We start from the raw sequence: 22,963 nt of genomic DNA, 5'->3' as shown, positions 1-22,963 counted from the left end.
GGTGCTGAGCGCTCTCCAGCTCCTGTCAGCTCCTGTTTCGTTTTTGTTTTTAGTTTTTTAGTGCTTTGAGGTGGTGTGTAGCTCTGGCTGGCCTCAAATTCTCTCAGAGAGCAACCTGTCTCAGCCTCTCAAGTGCTAAGATAGAGCTGTCTCGCCACAGCTGCCTTAAGTTACAGGTCTGTACATCAGAGCAGTCTAACACAAATCTCACCAGGCTCTGTCCCTCCAGGAGACTGTAGGGTAGAGTAGGATTTCTTTTCTTGCTATTCCCAGTTTCTTAAAGTGCTACAAGTCTTGGCTCCTGGCCCTTCCCTCTGCTGCATAGCCAGCAGTGGCTGATTCGGTCCTTTCACACCTCTGCCTGCTTCTCTGTAGCCAGCACACCCAGCTATGAATTTAAGGGTTTGTGTAACTGCATTGAACCTACCTGGACAGTCCATCCTACAGGATCTCATACCATCTCATGGTCCTAACCTTAATCATATCTGCAAAGTTCTTTTTGTCACTTCAGATAACATCTGCAGGTTTCAGAATTATGGCAGGACATCAGTAAGGGATCATTATTCTGCCTACACCATACTCAGCTTTGCCCTCACTAAGTAGCAGTCACTCAAGGCCCTTGGTGCTCCATGATGAAGCTGTGGCTTCAGGCACAAGGATAGAAATGATTTTTTTTAAAGATTGTATTTATTTATTTGAGTACACTGTGGGTATTGGATCCCATTACAGATGGTTATGAGCCACCATGTGGTTGCTGGGAATTGAACTCAGGACCTCTGGAAGAGCAATCAGTGCTCTTAACTAATGAGCCATCTCTCCAGCCCGATAGAAATGATTTTGACTCAGATAAAGGTGTGGGGTTGTAACCAAGTGTCTGAGAAGGCAAGAGGCCTTAGGTCTGCAGGCGCACTGGCAGCCTTGAATGTACATTGGAGGTGTGGAGCCTGAAAGGAATGAGGTTCAACCCAGAAGAGAGGAAGGAAGGGTCTGAGCTGGGAAAAGGAAAGGCAGCACAGCCCCTTCTGCTGGATAGCTGGGAATTAGATGTGTGTCTGCCTCTCAGTTCTCCTCACTAGTCCCACTGGACAAACGTATCTAGTCAGTTAAGCAGCAGATACCTGCTAGACACTGTAGATGGCCTCGGAGATGCAGTGAAATCCGCAGAGCCTGCTTTCTCAGGCCTGTGTGGTGGAGGAAAAGTCACAGAGCTGCAGAGCTGTAGGATGGCATAGCAGCCAACATGAAAGGCGCCCTTCCCCACCCGCGTGCGCAGGAGAGGAAGGAGGAAGGTCCTGCTCTTGGATACCGAAGAATGGATTGGAATTAGTGGTTTGGATGCTTTATACCACAGATAACGGGCTGCCCAATTTGAATTCTTAAGCAGAAATGGACTGTGGTGCAGGAGGTCAGCGTCAGGGTCTGCTGCTATAGTCAGTCTGGCTCCATCTTCCACGACTATGTGATAAGCCTGCCTCTGGGGGCTGACTCCACACCCGGGCTACTTGCCCTCGAGGTGGCAGAATTGCAACAACTTGGAACAGTCTGTCCATCCACATGCCTGGCAGTCGGCCATCTGCATGCCTGGCCTTCATGGAGGCACCGGTGTATCCAGAGCTGTGACTGGGGCACACTTGCTCCTATCTAGCGCCCGTTTCCCTCTTGGCATCTGATTCCAGGTCAAGGTTCATCTCTCAGCTGATTACTATGGCCAGATAAGCTTTACTGTTTTCTGTATACTGTTTGGTTTAGGCCTAATCCCTGAACCTCTCACTGTGGCAAGAAAAATGCAGTTGTGCTTCCAGGACACTGAGTTTGATTTTAGGCAGGAAGCTGGTAGTTCAGTCAGTGATAATCTTGCTGCCCTTAGGCAAGGGGGCAGAGTGAAGGAACAGAAAGAAGCCTGCCTGGTCTAGTCATGTCATCTCCTCTGCTGAGAAACCTAGGGTCTACTCCTCATACCTTCTGCTCTTTGTAAGTTCAAGTTTATCATGTACTGTTGACTGCCTCATTTTCTCTCTTTCTTCCTTTTTTTTGTTTTGTTGTTGTTGTTGTTGTTCTTGTTGTTTTCGAGACAGGGTTTCTCTGTGCAGCCCTGGCTGTCCTGGAACTCACTCTGTAGACAGGCTGGCCTCGAACTCAGAAATCCACCTGCCTCTGCCTTCCAAGTGCTGTGGTTAAATGTGTGCACCGCCACTGTCCGGCTCTGTTTCTTTCTTAAGATTTATTTCATGTATACAAATGAGCATTTTGCTCTCATGTGCTGGTACCCACAGAGATCCAAAGAGGGCAACAGATGCCCTGGAACTGGAGTTCCAGGCATTTGTGAGTCAAATGTGGGTGCTGGGAATTGAACCTGGGTCCTCTGCTATCTCCCACTAATCTATCTCTCCAGCCCCACTTCTGATTCTGAACTAAACCCTTCAAGGTAACTCAGATTATCTTTTTGCGTTAATCTCTAGGATTCACCTTTTGTAGGGAGTGAGGTTGGAGGAATACAGGAATGGAGCATGGGGCCTCGAGATGCTGCATGCACACTGGCCCTAAACTTATCCCTTGAAGGAGCTGTACCTGAGCCTTCCAGGGATAGGGGCAGACAGTTTTCAGCTTTTCTATTTTCTATGTATGGATTTCCTGCAAGGTGGGATGGAAGAAACCTGCCTTAATAACTCATGCGTGGGAAAGCACTTTATATGCTGTAAAGGGGAGCATTTTTGTTCTGCCCCCCCATGGGTCCCTGGCAGATGCTGAAGGTGAAGCACTTTGCTTGCCTAACCCCACATCTTGGCATTGAGCTTCCCAGGGAACTGTGCATTTCTTTCTTTTTTTTTTTTTTTTTTAAGATTTATTTATTTATTATATGTAAGTACACTGTAGCTGTCTTCAGACACTCCAGAAGAGGGCGTCAGATTTTGTTACGGATGGTTGTGAACCAACATGTGGTTGCTGGGATTTGAACTCAGGACCTTTGGAAGAGCAGTCGGGTGCTCTTACCCACTGAGCCATCTCACCAGCCCCGGAACTGTGCATTTCTTAACCCTCTGTTTTCTCCCCCAGGGACACTCGGGCTGTGTCAACTGTCTGGAGTGGAATGAGAAAGGAGAGTAAGTATGAGCTGCGGGGGGGGGGGGGGGGGGGCAGAGCAGCGGAGATAGGCTCGGTTCTCTGCCATCCTAAGCTTATCTCATGACTGTCAATACAGTTTGACTAGTACTCAAGTATAGATAGAAGCTTAGGTAACATCCAAACCCTATTTTACTGTAAGCCAATGCATTGGGAGAATATTGGAAATTCTTAACAAAGTAAAATATGATCTAGTAATATTTATAAGCTAACCTGCAACATCTACTGTCCTTTGAGTTATCTGTGCCCAACTCCTATCCTCTGGGAATGGGGAAGAGGTAGCCGGGACCTTGAGAAGTCAGAGTTCCTAATTCTGCCCTCAGCCTGCTGGCCTCTGGTTCCGACGACCAGCACACCATTGTGTGGGACCCACTGCACCACAAGAAGCTGCTGTCCATGCACACAGGACACACAGCAAATATCTTCTCTGTCAAGGTGAGCCAAACAAGCCCTGTGGCGGGGCTGAGCTGTGAGCGTGGTTGTATGGTATAGCATGTCCTATGTGCATATTCCTGTGATGTGAGCATTGGGGAGTGGTGCTTGAACCCCGTCTCTTTTTCTGTGTTCTTCTCAAAACCGTGGGCCAACTCAGGATCCATTTATATTTATTAAGTTTGTATATATTTGTTAGTGTGGGAGGACACATATACCATCCTGTGCATGTATGTCGTCATACATGCGGAGGTCATAAGAACACTGGCATGAGTCAGTTCTTGCCTTTCGCCCTGTTCCCAGAACCCCATGGGGGCTTAATCCAGTTCATCAGATCTGACTCCCATTTCTGACCTTCAAGGACAGACATGCAAAACAGTCATAGATCTTAGGGGGAAAAAAAAAAAAACAAAACAAGAACACTTAGCATACATCTTCCACCTTGTCCTAGGAAATGAATCTTTTTGTTTGTTTGTTTGTTTTGTTTTGTTTTATTTAAATACACTGTCACTGTCTTCAGACACAAGAGAAGAGGGCATCAGATCCCAGTACAGATGGTTGTGAGCCACCATGTGGTTGCTGGGAATTGAACTCAGGACCTCTGGAAGAGCAGTCGGTGCTCTTAACCACTGAGCCATCTCTCCAGCCCCTAGGAAATGAATCTTTTCCCTTGATAAAAGGGAATTTAACTGAGAGGAGGTGGGGAGGACTCTACAGACTTTAGAGCCCTGTGAGACTGTCCCTTTGAGACAAGTCTCCTATAATTCCAGGCCTGAACCTCAGGTCTGTGACTGAGAATGACCTTGAACTTCTGGTCCTCCGCTGTGCCTCCTTTGGTACTTTACCATAAGTTTATATGGTGCTGAGGGCAGGACCTAGGGCTTCATGGATGCTAGCCAAGCACTTTACTCTCTAGGGTCGACAGTCTTTTTCATCCCTGTGCACAGACGTTAGGTCTTGATCCCAGAGAGCAAACCCTTTCCCCAGCTAATATGAAGAGCAGTGACTCTAGCTGAAACCAGAGCCACCTCAGAGAGCTCTGAACCTCATCACCCTGAGCTCTGCCTCATTCCCTCTCTCTCACCTCTGTGGGTGAGTGCCTGGGATTGTTCTAGGAGCAGAACAACTGCATCTTGGTTTGTGGTTCTGATGACCAGCACATGATGTGTGGGAAATACGCTGGCAGTACTGTCTCTTACCCAGTGAGTCATCTCACCAGCCCAGTTTTGTTTGGTGTTTTATTTAAAACACCTTTTCTTTTTCTTTCTTTTTTAAGATTTATTTATTTATTATATGTAAGTACACTGTAGCTGTCTTCAGACACGCCAGAAGAGGGCGTCAGATCTTGTTACGGATGGTTATGAGCCACCATGTGGTTACTGGGATTTGAACTCCAGACCTTCAGAAGAGCAGTCGGGTGCTCTTACCCACTGAGCCATCTCACCAGCCCCTCTTTTTTTGTTTGTGGTGGTGGTGGTGGGTTTTTTGTTTGTTTGTGTAACTACCATGCCCAGCTTTTGCTTTTTTTTTTTTTTTTTTTTTTTTTTTTGGTAAGAGCTGGATGGGGTGCATGCTTTTTTAAAAAGACTTGTTTATTTATGTATATGAGTATGCTGTACAGGTGGTTGTGAGGCTCCAGTCAACCCTGCTCACTCCAGCCCAGACTTATTTATTATTATACATAAGTACACTGTAGCTGTCTTCAGACATGGCAGAAGAGGGCATCAGGTCTCATTACAGATGGCTATGAGCCACCATATGGTGCTGGGATTTGAACTCAGGACCTTCGGAAGAGCAGTCAGTGCTCTTACCTGCTGAGCCATCTCGCCAGCCCTGTTTGTTTTTTGAGATAGAATTTCACTGTGTAGTCCTGGAACTTGCTTTGTATAGACCAAGCTGGCCTTGACCTCACAGAGATCTGCTTGGCTCTGCCTGAGTGCTGGGATTAAAAGGGTGCACCACCACCACCCAACTAAAAATACATTTTCAACAATGTATTATTATTATATAGGTATGTGATATGGGAGGGGGGATGTGAGGAAGCCAGAGGACAGCTTTGTGGAATTGGTTCTCTCCTTCCTTTTTATGGGACCCCAGGCTTGATTTCAAGTCACCAGGCTTGTGTGGCAAGTGCCATCACCCATTGCAGTCTTTCCAGTTTGTTTAAGAAAAGCCTCCTTTTCCATGGACTTAGTGAAAACACTGCCTCTGGGCATTCACCATGTTCTGTCCATGCTCTCCCCCTGGTGGCAGCTGCAGCACATTGCAAGTAAGGCAGCGCTGAGGACTTACTTCTCTTATTTTTGCTGTGGCTGGAATCTGTGCTGCCTCCAGACAGGAATAAAGATTGAGGCATGCCCCTAAAAATAAGTTTATATATTCCTATTTCTAAGTGACGAAGCATAAAAGCATTTTTGTTTTCTCTTCCAAATAAAAACCAAAAAGGAAAGCTAGGATATAGCTCTGTGGTAGAGCAGCTGCCTGCCTTTCTCCATGCCAGTATCTGATCTGTCTTCAGTACAGGGAAGGAAGGAGGGGAGATAGACAAACAGACACACAGAAAGGGAGAGGGATGGAGAGAGGGTTTTTTTGTGTCATCTGGAATGTTATGTTCTCCACTGGACTGGGGTGATCGCTAGTCTTATAGTGGTCAGCCCTTCTCCACAGTCCAGCATCTGGACTCTTGCCACCATTTGCTGTATAAGGAGTATTTTGCTGGACGTTTGCCTAGATCCCATGTTCTCTTTTGGGTCCTTTGGATCTTTCTTAGGAGTTTAGGTCAAAAGATAGGTATTGCTTTTTAATCCAAACCTGGATGGCTGGATATGTGGATGAACTGAGGTGTGGGTGGGTGGGTGGGCAGTCTGGGTTTGAACAGCCTTGCTGTGTTCTGAAACTCAGTGGTTGGTTGCTGTTCATTTGCTTGCTTTGCTTTATTTTGGTGCTAGAATTGAACCCAGAACATCAAGGATGTCACACATGTGCTCTGCCAGTAAGCCACGCCCTTATCCATGACCCTTAAAGGTTTTTTTCCTTCTCCTATGTTCAGGATTAAACTTTGGTTTTTATACATACTAAGTGAGTGCTCACCACGGAGAGACACACCCAGCCCCTAATTTATAATGAGATTGTTTTCACTATCAGCAAGATAAAGTAAAGTAGCTGCCCTGTTGTCTGGTATTTGGGAATTCTTAGTAAGGGACAGCAAAGATTACTATCCACTCAGTTCCTACCTGGAGAGGGGTCAGAAAAGGGGGCTCCTTAGGCAGCGCGGCTCGGTGTAAATGGTGACCACTCCGACTGCACGAAGGACAGATCTTGATTGAACTTCTGTGCTGATAGGCTGCTGCTCGATAGCCAGGCTTATTTTGGTGAGCTCTCCTTCAGTAGCCAGCTCTATCCTATCTCCTGCCAATCATTCGATTTCTTGTGAGCAGTTCCTGCCTCATGCTGGAGACCGCATCTTGATCACCGGGGCAGCTGACTCCAAGGTGCACGTCCATGACCTTACAGTAAAGGAGACAATCCACATGTTTGGAGACCATACAAACCGGGTGAAACGCATTGCCACGGCACCCATGTGGCCTAACACGTTCTGGAGCGCCGCCGAGGATGGGCTTATCCGGTAAGAGTCTCTGCGTGAAATTACTGTGTGTGCGTGCTCCGCTTCAGTGGCTCTGCTGCAGTGCCTCCTTCCATAGACAGGAATTGGGTTTCCCTGTCCTGTGTCCTGTGTCCTGTGTGTTTGCCCATTTGCCCCGTTGCCTTCAGACAAAGATGGCGTTCTTTGTCCTTCTTTCTTTTTCCATTTGGGGTACTGGGAGTCAGACCCATGGCCTCTTACATCCCAGGTAAATTTTCTACCACTGAGCTAAGTGACAGACACCCCTGTTTCACAGGATGGTTGGATGCTGAGATGGGGCTTGCTCTGCAGGCAGGGCTCAGCTCCTCAGCTGCTCGCGTCCTGAGATGTCATGTGTGCCCACCCTCAGTCTGCCCTGCTCTGTTGTTATGAGAGAGGAGCCACACTCTGCTTCCTAAGCAGCTAGGCCTGTGATCAATGTATAAACTCACTACGGTGCGGTCACCAGCAGGTCTCTGAAGCAAGGCAGAACAGGTCCAGTCCTAGATCTCGCTCAGTGTTCAGTGGAAAAGGCCACTGCACCCCAGAACATTAGTCTCTGTATTTATAAAATAGGAATAATCATGATATCTCCTTTGTTGATCTGAGTATGATAGCTGAGAATGTTCATGCAAAACAAAACACACAGTACTTAAAAGACAGCCTCGGTCCATGGCATGCTCAGGAAGCATGTGCTGACTAACAGACCGCCTTGCTGTCAGGCCCACCTGAGCATCCGCAAGATCCCTGAGGGCCTGGGCCGAGCCACAGGCGGCAGAAATATCCTAGCAGTGTGTGAATATGAGCTGGGCTTCAAGAGCAGACAGTCGATGGGCAAGAAGGGACAAGAGTGGATTCCCCACCTGAGTACATGTTGTGAAGGCAGGGAAAGCGACGAAGCCCTCAATGCAATCCCTAGTACAGAGAGGGAAGAGAAAGGCTGTAGTTATAATTGGCCCACATGGACAGCTGAGGAAGGCAAGGTGTGTGAAACTGGGTCTTAAAGTCAGACTGTGGAGTTTGATAAACTTAACACTCGGGCTGTAGGTATCAAGTGGCAGAACGATGTCAGACTATTTTAGGAAGAGCACTGCAGTTAACTATGTGAGGCTTTTTGAGCCAGCTAGGCAAGAAGCGGCTGAGTGGATGGGTGGTGCCATGCCCCCTTCTGGAGGATCTGTGTAGTGCAGCAGAACTGTCCCTCTGCCCTAGCAGGCCTTGAGGGGCTGGCCTGGCTTTCATGGTCTTAGGCAGCTCTTGGGTAAGCTCGGGTCTCTTGCCTGCATGTAGCCCTTGTTCCCTGAGAGTAGATTAGGATGGACGATCACAAAGCAGGTTCTTGGGGCTCGGAGGTTTTGTTTGGCTCATTGATTGGTTTTTAGGAAAGGTCTTACTCTGCACCTCAGGCTGTTCTTAGCCTCACTATGTAGCTCAGGACTTGAACTCGTGACCCTCCTGCCTCAGCCTTCTGAATGCAAGGATTACAAGCATGTACCATGACGCCCAGCTAACATAGTTCATGTGCCACAGTCCTAGCAGGTGTTGTGCTCTGTACTTCAAAGCTGTGACATCCCAGATAGTTTATTGAATGGCTGTGTTGTAGTGGTACGGGGCTGCTGGTGGTGTGGTCGGTAGTCCCTGTGAGATACTCAGGACAGTGTCTGATGAACAGCACATTTTTGCAGTCAGGTGGAGTAACAGTAGCAGGAGTGCTGATGTCTATAAAATCTCAACTGTAGGATCTACCTCAAGGGTTAATTTAGGATAAGTCAGAAGACGTTAAGCCAGACATAGTGGTGCATGCCTTTAATCCCAGCATTTTGGGAGGCAGATGGATCTCTGAGTTGGGGGCTAGCCTGGTCTAGAGAGTAAAGTCCAGGACAGTCAGAGCTACATAGTGAGACCATATCTTAAAAAAACAAAAAAACAAAAAAACAAAAACAAAAACAAAAAAAAAAACATTACCAAAGGCTGTTGTAGGCACCTGGCTTGCAGTGGACGCCTCCCCTCTCGCACTTGATCTCCCCTGCTTTCTACACAGGGCCCTGGTCACCAATTCCATCCTCTCTTACAGCCAGTATGACCTTCGGGAGAACAGCAAACACTCAGAAGTGCTGATTGACCTAACAGAATACTGTGGCCCAATGGTGGAGGCCAAGTGCCTCACCGTCAATCCCCAGGATAACAACTGCCTGGCAGTAGGGGCCAGCGGGCCCTTTGTGAGGCTCTATGACATTCGAATGATCCACAACCACAGGTACGGCCAGCCGGCACTGGGAACACCCACCCCACCCCAAAAATCACTGTATATTTCCTGATACAGCTAGTGTCCCCACTACTGTTAGTATCTGTATAGAGTGACAGTCTTTTTAGTTTCAATCATTTATCGGGGGGGGGGGGGCAGAGTGGGGCAGGGGTATCTTTATGTGCCATGGTGCATTTGTAGAGCTCAGAGGACCTTTAGGGAGCCAGCTCTCTGATTCTGCCTGTGGGTCCTGGGGAGTGAAACTCTGACCATCAGACTGGCAACCCCAGTCAGCCTTGGTTTTTGTCTTTTCCTTCTCCTGCTCCCTTTTCTTGATGTTTTTGTTTTTTTTGAGACAAGATCTTTTATTATGTAGTCTTTCCCTCCCTCTTCTCTGTGTGCCTCTGGCTGCCTGGAACACACTCTGTAGACCAGACTAGCCTAGAACTCACAGGGATCAACCTGCCTCTGCTCCTAAATGCTGGGATTAAAGGCATGGATCACCTCCACTGGGCTTTGTTATGCAATCTTAGCTGGCCTAGAACCCACTATGTAAATCAGACTGGCCTTGAACCCATAGAGTTCTACTCTGCCTCCCAAGGGCTAAGACTATGCCAGCATGCCTGACCCCAGAGTTAGGGTCTTACCCATGTAATATTTTGTACATATAGTTTTGCTTATGATATTGGGATAGATCATGCGGCCTTGTGCGTGCAAGACAAGTGTTCTACCACTGAACTGTCCCTATTTTATTTAAAAAAAAAAAAAATCGAAAGATTGGGGCTGGCAAGATCGGCTGCCTGAGGAGCCTACACTCACATGCTCAGACCCTCACTCAGACAGAGTCACGGAAGTTTTAAAATTAAATATGTTTTTAAAACAGAAAAGTAAAAGTAAAATTAAGAATGGTGGCACACTACTGCAATCCCAGCACTTAAGACGTAGAGAGACAGGGTCAGAGGTTCAAGGCTGTCCTTCTCTACTGAGCTGAATCTGAAAATAGCCTCAGCTCATGTGACCCTGTCTCAGAGAAAGAAGGGAGAAAGGGCAGTCTCTTGGGGAGAATCTTCACAGCCTTGGCTATCCCTGGTCCTAGGTCGGGTCTAGCCTGCCCTACTTTCACTGGTGGCTATGTCCACAGCCATCTAAAGAGCAAACCTTGGAGTCGCTTGTGGCAGGAAGAAAGATAACGTCTGTCCTTCTGTGCCTCTAGGGACACAACCCTGGGTTTTCTCTGTGGAGTGTGATCCAGCTAGCTAGGGACAGCTAGCCAGTTTTAACCTGTCCAATTTTCCATCCATCAGAAAGAGCATGAGGCAGAGCCCTTCGGCAGGCGTACACACCTTCTGTGACCGGCAGAAGCCCCTTCCGGATGGTGCGGCGCAGTATTACGTCGCAGGTAGGGCCCAGCCTGGCTCTTGCCAGGACCTTGGCTCTTTCTGGAACCGTCTGGGGGTGGGGGGTTGGGGCTAGAATCAGACGGGTCTAGACTTCTTCACTCCTCATTTTGGCCAGCTGTGTAACTGTCAGCAAATCACTTAACCCTGAGGAGTTTCTTCTCTTTAAAAATGGGATTGCAATCCCAGAACTCGAGAGACTAAGGAGGCTCAAAATTGCAACATTAATCTGAAAGAGCTAGTAATAAAACCAGTCTGGATGACACAGCAAGACCCTGTCTGTGTCACACACAAAATGACTGAGGACAAGCCTGAGGCTGCTGACCTGTTGACTAATCCTGAGGGCTCTCCGGACATGGGTGGCTAGCATTTCCCACTTGGCTGTCTTTACACCGTGCCCTGGCTCTGAAGTCTCATCCTAGGGTCGTGTGTTCTTGGCAGGTCACCTGCCGGTGAAGCTGCCTGACTATAACAGCCGTCTGAGAGTGCTGGTTGCCACCTATGTGACCTTCAGCCCCAATGGTACAGAGCTGCTAGTCAACATGGGAGGAGAGCAGGTAGGTCCCCTGCCTGGTGAGACTCTTACCCACAATCCCTGTCTTAGCAGATAAAAGTAACAGCTTCTTTGTAAATTACATGTGACGTGTGAGGGACCACCGTTACCCTCACTAGTCTTTTCTTTAGAGAGCCAGACAGACATGGTATTTTGGTTAAGAATGCTTTCGAGAGCCTGGAAAGTGGCTCCTCTGGTAAGCATGCCAGACCCCGCGGCAAGAGAGAACCCGCTCTCCAGCTGCCCCTCTGGGACACTTTTTATTCCCAGCACTTGGGAGGCAGAGGCATGTGGATCTCTGAGAGTTTAAGACCAGCCGGGTTTCCATAGTGAATTCCAGGCTAGCAGGAACAATGGAAAACAAATGGGGGAAAGCGATCCTGACATGCATGTGCACTGTAGTGTGTGCTTGCTGGAATTCCCAGGACACACATGCTCAAAGCCTAATAAAGAGGAGAAGAAAAGGGAGACCCTGGGCTAGGGGTGTTAGTCACTGAACAGAGTGCTTGCCCTGCGTACACAGAACCCTGAGCTTGATCCCTAGCACCGCATAAGCCAGGAAACCAGGGAGGGTGATTTGTGCCTTCAAATCCCACTGTGTGAGAGGTAAACACCAGAGGATCATAAGTCATAGATCATCCTTGGTTATACGCTTAGCAGAACTCTGAACAACTTACTTTGAAGCACTGAATAGCACTCAGTTTTAATAACAGATAACATTTGCTTACTGACAGGAGTAAATTGGCAGTGTCACTTTTAGTAGCTTCCCTTCTCTGAGATCTCAGTTTTCTCATCTATAAAACAAGATATTTGCACCTTTGAGGATCTTTCAGATTTAAATATGTGCTCCCAGGGAAGGACCATATGTCAGCAAGGGCTTTGTGGAAGTCACATAGCCCACCCACCCCAAGACTCAAAAGCTTGGAGGATTTTCCTGTTTAAAGTTCCTTTCATGGGCACACCTGGCTAGTTCTGACTCCGTGCTCCGTGCTCACTGGAAGTTGAGGATTCTGGTCTTGAAAGCTGCCCAGATCTTACTGATGCTTCAGCTACATCCTTGCCTCACGGCCTCCTTCTCTCCTCAATCCCAGGTGTATTTGTTTGACTTGACTTACAAGCAACGGCCATATACCTTCCTCTTGCCTAGAAAATGCCACTCAGTGGGTAAGTTCTCCCTCGGGGAACCCATGCTGTGGTAGGTGGAGGCTTGTGTACTCTCCTTAGGAGAAGCCCACTCTTTACTCTGACCTGTGTCTAAATATACGCTCCAAAAGAGAAGCTCTCTACCCTGGCCTTATCAGAAGGGTATGGGTCAGAGATCTGTCCAAGGCTTATGGAAGATGGTCCCTTCCAGTGCCCTGGCTCTTAAGCACTTGAGGTAGCTGCCCTTTCCCTTCTCACCCTGGTTCATGGGTCACTCCCTGTGGCTCACAGCTGAGCCCCCGCCTCTTCTCCCCTCATTCCCTCCACAACCGCAGCTGTGGGGAGTGTCAGTCAGAAAGGAGCTGTACCCCCTGTAGCCAGCAGAGGGCGCACGGGCTTTTCTTAATTCCACTGCCTGCCTGTCCTGACTTGTTTTCTGGGACTGGGTCTGACCTGGGAGAATAATCTCACAATGGAGCCATCAGGTCCTGTGATAGAAGCCAAAGGGACGCAGAGAAGTGAAGCCCTCCTCCTCAGGTGTCACTGTGACTTTCCTCTCATTCTGCCAGAAGTCCAGAATGGCAAGATGTCTACTAATGGGGTGTCCAACGGCATGTCGAATGGCCTACACCTTCACAGCAACGGCTTCCGGCTGCCAGAGAGCAAGGGGTGCATCAGGTGAGGGCAGCTGACCCCAGTGGCCTTCAGTCTTCGTGACAGCACATGGACAGGGGGATAAGCATGTCCTGTAAACCTCTCTTCGTGGCATTGGAGAGGCTGGCTGCTCTTTCAGGGGACCCAGCTTCCATCCCCAGAACCTATACAGCCGCCCTCAGCTGTCAGTAGCTCCATTCCCAGTGGATCTAGTGCCTCCCTCTGGCCTCCTCAGGCACTGCACACACATGGTGCACAGACATTGATAGAGGAAGACACCCATAATACAAAAATCTCAACAAAACACACACGTACAATGCATGTATGCATGTGCACACACATACAATGCATGTGCACACACGCGCACACACACACACACAAACCCTTCCTCCTGACCTTAACCCACTTGTGTGTCCGAGATGTTACAGGTTGGGCCAGAGAGGCTTCTTAGAGAGCAGCTAGTATTCCAAAGGCAGCTTCTATCCGAGAGGCTGCCAAACATACCCAGAGTGAAGTTTGTCCTTCTGCCCCAGCCCTGGGATAAGGGTCCAGAGGCTAGCTGCCTCTGAGCGTTGACTTTGTCTCCCATGCAGACGATCCATCCCACTACAGTAGTAACTGTTACAGTACATCCCTGCCTCTGTTCTCTTCCCACCCCTCTGTTTTCTTTGAGACAAACAGACTTCTCCCATAGGAGGAAGTAGAGTGGTCACAAGGTTAGTTCAGTGTGGATGAAGGTGGTGTCGGTGGCTGTCACCTGAGCCCCAGCATTTGGTTGGTAATGGCTTTATACCTTTCTTGCCACTCCTTTACTGGCTTGCAGTACTTGGAATTATGCATATTCTTTTGTGGTAATAGATAATGGCCCAAGCTCATCATGAAAGTGGCCCCTTCTCCTGGATGGCAGTGAGGTGCCAGGGTCCACAAAACCATACGTGGCCCTTGGGTAGGACTACTAACCTCTAAGTGGTCTGACTTGGCTCTCCTTCCCTCGCAGCCCCCAGGTGGAGCTGCCCCCATACCTGGAACGCGTGAAGCAGCAGGCCAATGAAGCCTTCGCCTGCCAACAGTGGACCCAGGCCATCCAGCTCTACAGCCAGGCTGTGCAGAAGGCCCCGCACAACGCTATGCTCTATGGCAACCGAGCTGCCGCCTACATGAAGCGCAAGTGGTGAGTGGGACTTCAGGGGTTTCTGGGTCAGAACAAGGGCTGAAGCACCTGGACCATGAGACCAAGTTTCTGGGGTATCTACAGAAGCTAGCATTGGCGTCCTGGCTCTTGGGGCCTCGTGAACATAGGCCCCTCCTTTCTACCTAAGGCTGAGGTAGCACAAGACATTTAGTGTGCGGGAGGGAGAGTCACACATTGCTTTGTTATCAGGTGGAATGGAAGTAAGGGAGTAAGAGGGGTGTTGGAGAAGTGAGGCTTGGGTTGGACTTTGAGAGAAGAGTGGAGCCTTGATAGATCCGACTGCAGAGCTTGGCGAGCTCATTTTTACCTTCATAGAATGATTCTGTGGCTGAATGGCCCTGCATCTGCTTCCTGGGTTCTTATACCCATCACCGGACCACGTACAAGCTAGACCTCAGACATACACTGACTAGTGATAATGGGATAGGCGGGTCAGGACCCTAAGATGCCCCACATCTTCAGAGATCATCAGGGCCCCAGTCCTGCCTGCAGCACCATCAGGCAGGCAGGCAGACCCATCCCCCAGCCAGGGCCAAGACTAGAGATGGATAGAGCTGGGCCCACAGCCATTTCTGCTCCGTCTGGCATCCGTCGGCTCTGCCCAGACAGACAGGCCAGCTGGTGTGCCATCGTCTGGCTGAAACTAGGCAGGCCTGGGGAAGCTTAAGGAACCCACCCAAGTTAGCAGGATGGGAGTGGGGGAGATGCCACACACAGAGAAGTTAGTGAAGCATTGGGACTTTCCCCAGGGACCAAGGGGCACCCACATTCAATAGAGGACTATCTGGGGCCCGGCCATCTAAGGTGTGTCACCTCTGTTACACTGGTTGGATAAGGTGTGACAGCCCCTTCATCTAGACTTGACTGACAGCTCAGCTTTGTGTCTGTATTTTTGCTGAGAGAAGTTGGTGATTTCCTAATTCACAGCTTGTTTCTTGAGTTCCCACTGTGTGCTAGGTACTGGGGAGACAGAGTGCTATCACTCTGAGTCCCTGTGCCCCAGAGTGCCCAGCCACTGGACAAGAATAAGATCTCTGACATAGTTCAGCATGAAACATGAAAGATGCAGGAAGCAGTAAGTCTTGGAAATGGTCAGGTATAGTGCTGTGGGCACCAAGAGTTGAGTCACCTCAGCTCAGGATCAGGGAAGCCTCAGAAAGATGTCGTGTCTGAATGGGCTCTAAGTGTGGGCAGCTCAGACAAGGAGATGAGGGGGAGGCGAGGAAGGACACTGCAGGGAGAGGAAATGGTGTGAACAAAGGCGTGGGGGCGGGGGACTGACTGAAGAGCCTGCCTCAGAACAGCAAATCCATTTGGCTGGAGCAGAGGGTTCTGGAAAGGACTGGCAGGGGATGAGTCTGTGAGGTAGCCTGGGGCTTGCCTGGAAAGGGCTTGGAATGCAGAGGGTGGCATTTGGCCTTGATTCAGTGTGTGATGGGCAGCTACTGGAGAGACTTGAACGAGGACGTGCAGAGGGCTGTCTTTTCAGGGAGATTGATCTGGCAGTACATCTAGGATGGGTGAGCCCTGGGGCCAGCCTGCTCTTTTTTTTTTTCCCCATCCCCACATGCCTGCCAATGACCCCTAGAATGTCACGTTCTGTCCCAGGCCAGCCTCCCCAGGGCTACCATCTGCTCCTGGAAACAGACCACCCTCTGGCTCCTGGCTGGTCTCTGGTCTGGCTCTTGCTAGGAGCTCAGAAAGGGGCACCTTGCAGGCAGTAACTGGGTTTCCAAATAGCGCCTGCTCCTTCGTCATAGGCACTCAGTCTGACGCAGAGCACACCATCAAAGCAGCTCTGCTTCCTGCCTGCCCCACATTGCTTAGCAGTCGTTCCCAGTAAGTGGCTACTCCAAAGGCTGGGTGCTCCTTCTGACTGTATGGCAAGAGAAGCCAGGAGGCACCTGTGACCCATACCCTTGGTGAAGGGACCCTTGACTTTAATGAGTACTGCTTCCTGTAAGCACAGTAGACACACCCCAGCCCAGTAGGAAGTGGGGAGGCTCAATCCCCAGCATTGAACGGACATTTATGGGTTTCTAAAGGGGAATGTGACCGTCATCGCTGCTTGGCTGGACAGATAAGAAGCCAAATGGGTTTCTGGCAACAGGGAGGTGGGCCTGGAAAAAGAGGGTGTCTCCCTCTACCCCTCCAAAAGAAGCCTCCACTCCCCTTTATCCATACATGTACATTGGAGAAAGGAATAGAGAGGATTTGGAGCTCCTGGTGTGCACAGCCCCCTCACCATCAGCTTCCAGAGAGCTGACTTTGCCAGACAGTCAGGCCCCATCCTCCAGCCCCAGGAGGTGGAGGCCACAGCTGCTGCAGATCAGTCAGCCAGGACAGAGGGGGGTCTGGCTGAGGGCATGCTGCCTGCTGGTCAGACCCCGAGTCCCGGCCTAACACTTCTGCCTTCTCCAGACCACAGAACTGTCCTTGAGGGCCCCCTGCCTTGGACATAGCTTTGAAGGCCAGCAGGGGGATTTGAGGAGGTGGATGAAGGAAAAGAGAAGGAGGGCTTGGGGAGTCTGCGGTGGGCAGTGTGCCAGGCCTTCTGCTGCAGAGCTGCGGGTGCCTGAGGTAACCAGTGCGCAGTTTCAGCCTGTGCCCAGCAGAGGGCAGCCTGACACTGCGCTTTGCTCTCTAAGCCGCGGGGCTCCTGGCTTGCACCTCAGCTTACTCAGGCTCCCAGGGAGGGAGCAGTGGGCTATGCCAAGGCTGCATCTCCTTATCTCCTCACCCTGAGGGTTGTCCGAGATGGCCTAGAAGTAGCCACAGAAGATGGTGGGAACCTTGTATCTGCCACGGGGCCTCCCTCACCTCTAAGCTATGTTCCTGTACCTTCCCAGGGACGGGGACCACTACGATGCCCTCCGGGACTGCCTAAAGGCCATCTCCCTAAACCCTTGCCATTTGAAGGCGCACTTCCGTCTGGCCCGGTGCCTCTTTGAACTGAAGTATGTGGCCGAGGCTCTGGAGTGCCTGGATGACTTCAAAGGGAAGTTCCCAGAGCAGGCCCACAGCAGTGCATGTGACGCCTTGGGCCGGGACATCACAGCTGCCCTTTTCTCCAAAAGTGATGGTGGTGAGTGTGTGCCCAGGAGACGCAGCAGTCCGTTCCCTACTCAGAAGGACACTGGCGCTTTGATCTAGAGGCCCTGGCTTCAGATGCTGACTGTGAAACTCCATGGCCTTAAGACAGTCTGACCCCTGAAACTCACTTTTCATGCCCAACGAAGGAGATCGTCAGCATCTCCCAATGAAACTCTGTTGAAGGTTAATGTTAGCATTCAAGGTACCAGGTAGAGCCCAGTCAGGCTGTGTGGGCTCCAGCTGGGCCTTCCCACCTGTTCCCAGACGGGGCCTTGGCAGAGAGCACACTGGGCAAAGAGCGCACTGGGCAGAGGCGAGAGCGGTTTGTTGTCTCTGTCTTGGTCTGGCACATGTGCAGCAGGCATGGTGTCTAGGATGGTGCCTTAGTTCTCAACTCAGCTCTACCAGGTCAAACTGTGTGGCCACGGATCTAGCATGGCCTACAAACCGGTCTCGTCTGCAAAGGGCGCACCAAGCCTGCCCAGTGCCTCTGTAGATTTGGAGGGCGAGCTGGGTCATGGTGATGTGGACTCCAACTATGAGAACTATGTGGGCTCTCGCTGGAGGCAGATAACTAGCCACGGGATTCGCTCATTCTGTGAGTAGTGTTCAGGCTGAAGCCAGCGATGCAAATTCCTACAGACTTCTCTTAGTTCTCCAGAGTAAACCTGGGGGCAGCCGGCCTCGTATTGCCTGGGCTGGGCTGGAAACTGTAGCACAGAGGTAGAGGAGACAGGGGATGTAGAGAAGGGAAGCCCCCCACCTCTCTCTCATCTCTTCCTTCCTCGCCTGTCTCTCACCTCTCCTTGCTTTCTGCCCCAGAGGAGAAGAAGGCAGCTGGTGGTGGTGGTGGTGGTGGTCCAGTTCGCCTTCGAAGCACAAGTCGCAAGGACTCCATCTCAGAAGACGAAATGGTGCTACGGGAACGGAGCTACGACTATCAGTTCCGCTACTGTGGGCACTGCAACACCACCACAGATATCAAGGAGGCCAATTTCTTTGGCAGGTCTGAGGCCCTGAGCAGGAAGAGAGCGCATATCCCAGTTGACAGCAAGGGTTGAGGGGTGGTGCCATGTGGGAGGCGCTGCCTCTGTACCCTTAGGTTCCTCCAATAGCCTGTTTCTCTGTCTGTACAGTGAAAGCAGCCATACCACTCGTGGAATCATAACAGACTGGGCTGAGTGGCATCAGTGCTGTGCCTGGAAGTTTCCTCTGCCCCTCCGCACTCTGTCCAGTGTCCCAGAGCTTGCTGGCTTTATCTGGACACTTGGAGCTTTTGTCTGTTACTGAAAGGGAGGCGAGAACTATGAGGCTGGGCATCTTAGACCGTGCCCTGGGTACTCGGGGACACAGCCTGTGTTCTCAGAAACTCCCACCCCAAACCCCACCCTTGCTTTGTTTATACCCTTTGTACTTACATCCAGAGGGTCTCTCCCCAAAACCCCCTCTGAATGTCAACAGTGTGAGAGGCCTATACTATGGATGGATGGATGGACTATAAGACTTGCTAGTCGGCGTCCAAGAAGTTTTGGATTGCTGAGGGAAGGTTTAGCTAGATGAGGTTGTTCTTACAAGAGATAGATACAGGAGATGGTCCTACACCAGCGAGGTAGTAACGACCTGGTGGATACTGTGGTACCATATTGGAGGGACCCAGACGGCCACTGCTGTTGAGAGGATTTTTTTGTTCTGTTTTTGTTTTTGTTTTTGAGACAGGGTTTTACTGTGTAGCCCTGGCTGTCCTGGAACTCACTCTGTAGACCAAGCTAGCCTCAAAATCACAGATCTGCCTTCCTCTGCCTCACAGGTGCTGGGATTGAAAGTGTGCACCACCATGCCCAGCAACTGATGCTGGGTTTTAGTACAGCCATGACTGGTATATGCAGTTTGGAAGAGAGAGCTCATTTGCATAGGAGAGTTCTGAGTCAAGGGTAGCCCCTTGTCTGTGAGGAACTGAGTGGTCCCAGGCCTTACCCTTTCCCTCTGCCTCAGTCTCCCTCCTGACCTCCCACCCTTTGCCCCCCCCACCAGCAATGCTCAGTACATCGTCAGCGGCTCTGATGACGGCTCTTTCTTCATCTGGGAAAAGGAGACCACCAACCTCGTCCGAGTGCTACAGGGGGATGAATCCATTGTCAACTGCTTGCAGCCCCACCCCAGTTACTGCTTCCTGGCCACCAGTGGCATCGACCCTGTTGTGCGACTGTGGAACCCACGACCAGAGGTGAGGACACAAGCAAGGTGGCCAAAGCCAGGTGTCAAGGAGCATAGGGCCTTTTTGGAGTGTCTGGCTGAGCTTCGGTGCCAGGGGAGGGAGGGGAGCTGTACAGGCTAGAGACTGCTAGGAAAGATAAGCTGCAAAGTTGGGGTCCCAGGCCCTAGGAAGCTCTAATGCGGTGGGCATTTCTGGGGCGAGATTGGCTTTTGCATTCTTGGGGCATATCCTTGAGCTAGCCTAGAAGGAAAATCCCCATCTACCAAGAGCAGGTGAGCAAGGGGATGCACTAGGCCAGCCTCCTGTGGGTACACCTCAGGAGTCCGCAGGCCTCTGCCTTCGTATGCTACTGTGAGGGTCCTGCAGAAGCTGTTAAAGGACTGTCCCCAGTGGGGGGGGGGCACAGACTTTGGAGTTGATCGCTTTGCAATCTTGTGCACAGAGCACTTAGGCCAGTGTGGCCTCCTCTGCTCTCAATGCCAGTGGGCAGGTAAGCCTTCCATAGACAGCTAGCGGACTGAAGTCCAAATGGCGGATCTGAATAAATCCAGTTTGCTGTAACTTTTATAAAGAGGACCCCTTTCCTTGGAGGAGAAAATGTAAAGGGTTGTTGGGGGGGGCTGTATCTGGCCCCCAGCCCAGCACGGGTGAGACATCCCCCTAACATGTATTCCTGCATGCACACTTCTCCCCATGTGTCTAACCTTAGATACCCCAGTGTGTGCCTCCCTCCTCCGCCACTATGCATATGCCACGTACTTGTGCCTCCCTCATGCCTGTCCCTCTCCTGGTCCCTCCACCCTGAGCTCACTAGACCTGTCTTTTCTTGACAGAGTGAAGACCTCACAGGCCGAGTTGTGGAGGATATGGAGGGTGCATCTCAGGCCAACCAGCGGCGCATGAATGCCAATCCCCTGGAGGCTATGCTGCTGGACATGGGCTACCGGATCACAGGCCTGAGCAGTGGGGGCGCCGGGGCCTCTGATGATGAGGACAGCGCAGAGGGCCAGGTGCAGTGCCGGCCCAGCTAGCCGCTCCTAGCGCCAGTCCCCAGCCCTGTGCAGGAGATCGGAGAGCTGGGCTCTGTTTTGGTTTGTCTTTCCCATCCCCATTTTTCATTTCCCCCGTTTTGTTTGTTAGTTTGACATTGTGGGTGGGGATTGCTGCAACTTGCTGGCTTTCAGACTCTCGGGCTGATTGTCCCTTGACTGTCCCCAGCCCTGAGCAGAAAAGCAGGAGGGGAAGCCCCTCTGTATGCCCTTACCTCCTGCTTCCATGTCTCTGGAAGGCTCTGGCCCTTCTTAACCCCTTCAGCCTCCAGTGGGGAGGCAAGAGCTGAAGCTGTCTTCACGGACTGCCCTGCCCTCGGAGGGCAGCAGAAAGGGAGTGGAACTCCCTGCTGGCCGAGGCTTGCCCGGCCTGTTGTTGCCACTCTGCTGCCTACGGGCTAGCTCCCCTGTGGACTTCCGGAAGGTCCCTCCACAGCCACCAGTTTTCTGGTGGAAGCATAGGAAATGGGAGCCCGCAGTGGCAAGGTCAGGCCACCTGCCCAGGGGCAGTGGCGCTTCCTCACTCCCTCCTGGCCTGTCCTAGGCTGTCTCTGAGGGCTTTGCCTTTCCTATGGTGTGGCGGGGTGGGGTCCCTCCCTCCCCACTCACCTGCCCATGCGAGTCCTAACGCGCCATGGCCGCCCTCCTGGGGCGCTCCTCGGCCTCACTGTGACCTTTCTGCCAGAGCTCCCGCCAGGCCTACTCTGCTGAGGTGGCTCTTCCTAAGGACCCTTTGTGCCCTCTCTGCCCTCCTTCCCACCCACATGCTGAGCCGCCACAAAGACCAAAGAAGTGATGGCTTTTCTCTGTCCCCTGCTGCTCTGGGGGGAGGGGGTGGGATAGTCCTTAGCTCAGCCATCCCCCTTCAGCCACCCGGGGCTTTACACTGGACACAGCGGCCACTTCACCACCAAGCCTCCCTCTCCCTCTGGCCCCTTGGCTCCTGCTCTGGAGCCGGGAGTTGGTTCTTGCCAGCCTCCCCCAGCCCTGTGTGCTTCCTCTGGGCGGCAGCCCTCCAGCTGCAGCCTCTGGGGAGAAGCAGCCCCCCTTCCCCCCCTCCATCCCTCTCTCCCTCCCTCCCTCGCCCCTGTCTCTGCCAGGTGCCTCCTCTCAGTCTAGCTTCTGAGCAGCCCTGGAGACTGGAGGGCCATGTTAAAAGCTTTTTCACAGTTTTAAGGAGATGAGGGGGGTGAGGCTAGTGGTGGGGGGTCTGGCACCATCTCATTGCTTTAATCTCAGCGACACAGGTGGCAGCTTCTCCCCCTTCCTGCCCACCCCAGGTCCTCTTCCCACCCTCTCTCCTAGCTTGGTAATGAAGTGTATTTATTGGTGAAGGAAACAGCTGCTCTGCTGCTTCTGCTGCTGGGACTTGCTCCCCTGCCTCTTCCTCATGACCTTTCTCAAGCCAGGGAGGGGAGCGAGAGGGTTGGGCTAGGCCCTGGGGCACAAGAACTGGCCAGGGTCCCTTTGCTTTCCTGTGTTCAGGCCACCTGCCATCCCCCTGTCCATCCTCCTGTCTCCTGCCCTCCCGCCTAGCCTGGACCCTGCAGTGTGGAGACACATAAGCCTTACTGTCCCCTGGGGCAGGAGCCGAGCCTTTTGTTGCTCTGCTCCCAGGAGAGTGAGGGTGACACAATTGATTAAAACCATTTTGTTCTAGCTGTGACTGGTGTCATTTGTTGGGTCCCTCCCCACCGTGACTCTGTGACATGGAGCAACCACACCTCTGCTGAATAGAGTGACCTGAGTGGACCTGCCTTGCATGGGTCCTTCAGCCCAGCAGGCCTGGTCCAAAGCCCAGGCCGGCCGATAGCTGTGATTGGACATCATCAGCTTTTACTCTCAGGCTTTCTCAAAACCCTTGGAAATAAAGGATTTCAAATCTTGGTAGTTTTCAGATTTTTTAAACTGGATCCCAAGGCAGGTTCACATCCCCTCCTATGATCCACAATGTGCATGGTTCTTGTGTGTGTGTGTTACAAGGAGTGAATGTTTTACACAGTCGTGTTCACTGTGTACCTTTCTACTGTACTACAGACAAAAGTGTGTCTGTAGCCTACTACATAGGGTTTTAGTTTTGTTTTGGGCTTTGTTTTTGTTTTTTCTTTTGTGTCCTAGATTATCTGATTTTTTTTTTTTTTTTTAAGATTTATTTATTATTGCCGGGCCTGGTGGCGCAGGCCTTTAATCCCAGCACTTGGGAGGCAGAGGCAGGCGGATTTCTGAGTTCGAGGCCAGCTTGGTCTAC

The 22,963-nt window shown here is 51.2% G+C and overlaps 1 protein-coding gene across 3 annotated transcripts in view; it reads left to right on the top strand.

Moving 5' to 3' along the window:
- The window catches only part of Wdtc1 (WD and tetratricopeptide repeats 1), a 46,660-nt gene extending 24,286 nt beyond the window's left edge, over positions 1–22,374 (top strand). For 2 of the 3 annotated variants that reach the window (XM_029539936.1, XM_021200398.2), the window contains exons 4-16: positions 3,055–3,101; positions 3,444–3,555; positions 6,990–7,177; positions 9,249–9,431; positions 10,724–10,818; positions 11,258–11,373; positions 12,461–12,533; positions 13,082–13,190; positions 14,164–14,337; positions 17,208–17,443; positions 18,274–18,457; positions 19,483–19,675; positions 20,500–22,374. In XM_029539936.1, the coding sequence (XP_029395796.1) occupies positions 3,055–3,101; positions 3,444–3,555; positions 6,990–7,177; positions 9,249–9,431; positions 10,724–10,818; positions 11,258–11,373; positions 12,461–12,533; positions 13,082–13,190; positions 14,164–14,337; positions 17,208–17,443; positions 18,274–18,457; positions 19,483–19,675; positions 20,500–20,697 (1,908 nt within the window). In that variant the 3' untranslated portion in view covers positions 20,698–22,374. The remainder of the gene's footprint in view (positions 1–3,054; positions 3,102–3,443; positions 3,556–6,989; positions 7,178–9,248; positions 9,432–10,723; positions 10,819–11,257; positions 11,374–12,460; positions 12,534–13,081; positions 13,191–14,163; positions 14,338–17,207; positions 17,444–18,273; positions 18,458–19,482; positions 19,676–20,499) is intronic. The other variant, XM_029539937.1, reaches the window with a different exon arrangement.
- Positions 22,375–22,963: the final 589 nt, after the last annotated feature.

The sequence above is a fragment of the Mus pahari genome, chromosome 6 (assembly GCF_900095145.1).
Source record: "Mus pahari chromosome 6, PAHARI_EIJ_v1.1, whole genome shotgun sequence".
Lineage (NCBI taxonomy): Eukaryota > Metazoa > Chordata > Mammalia > Rodentia > Muridae > Mus > Mus pahari.
The sequence above is the reverse complement of the archived record's forward strand: the minus strand, read 5'-3'. Positions and strand labels throughout refer to the sequence as shown.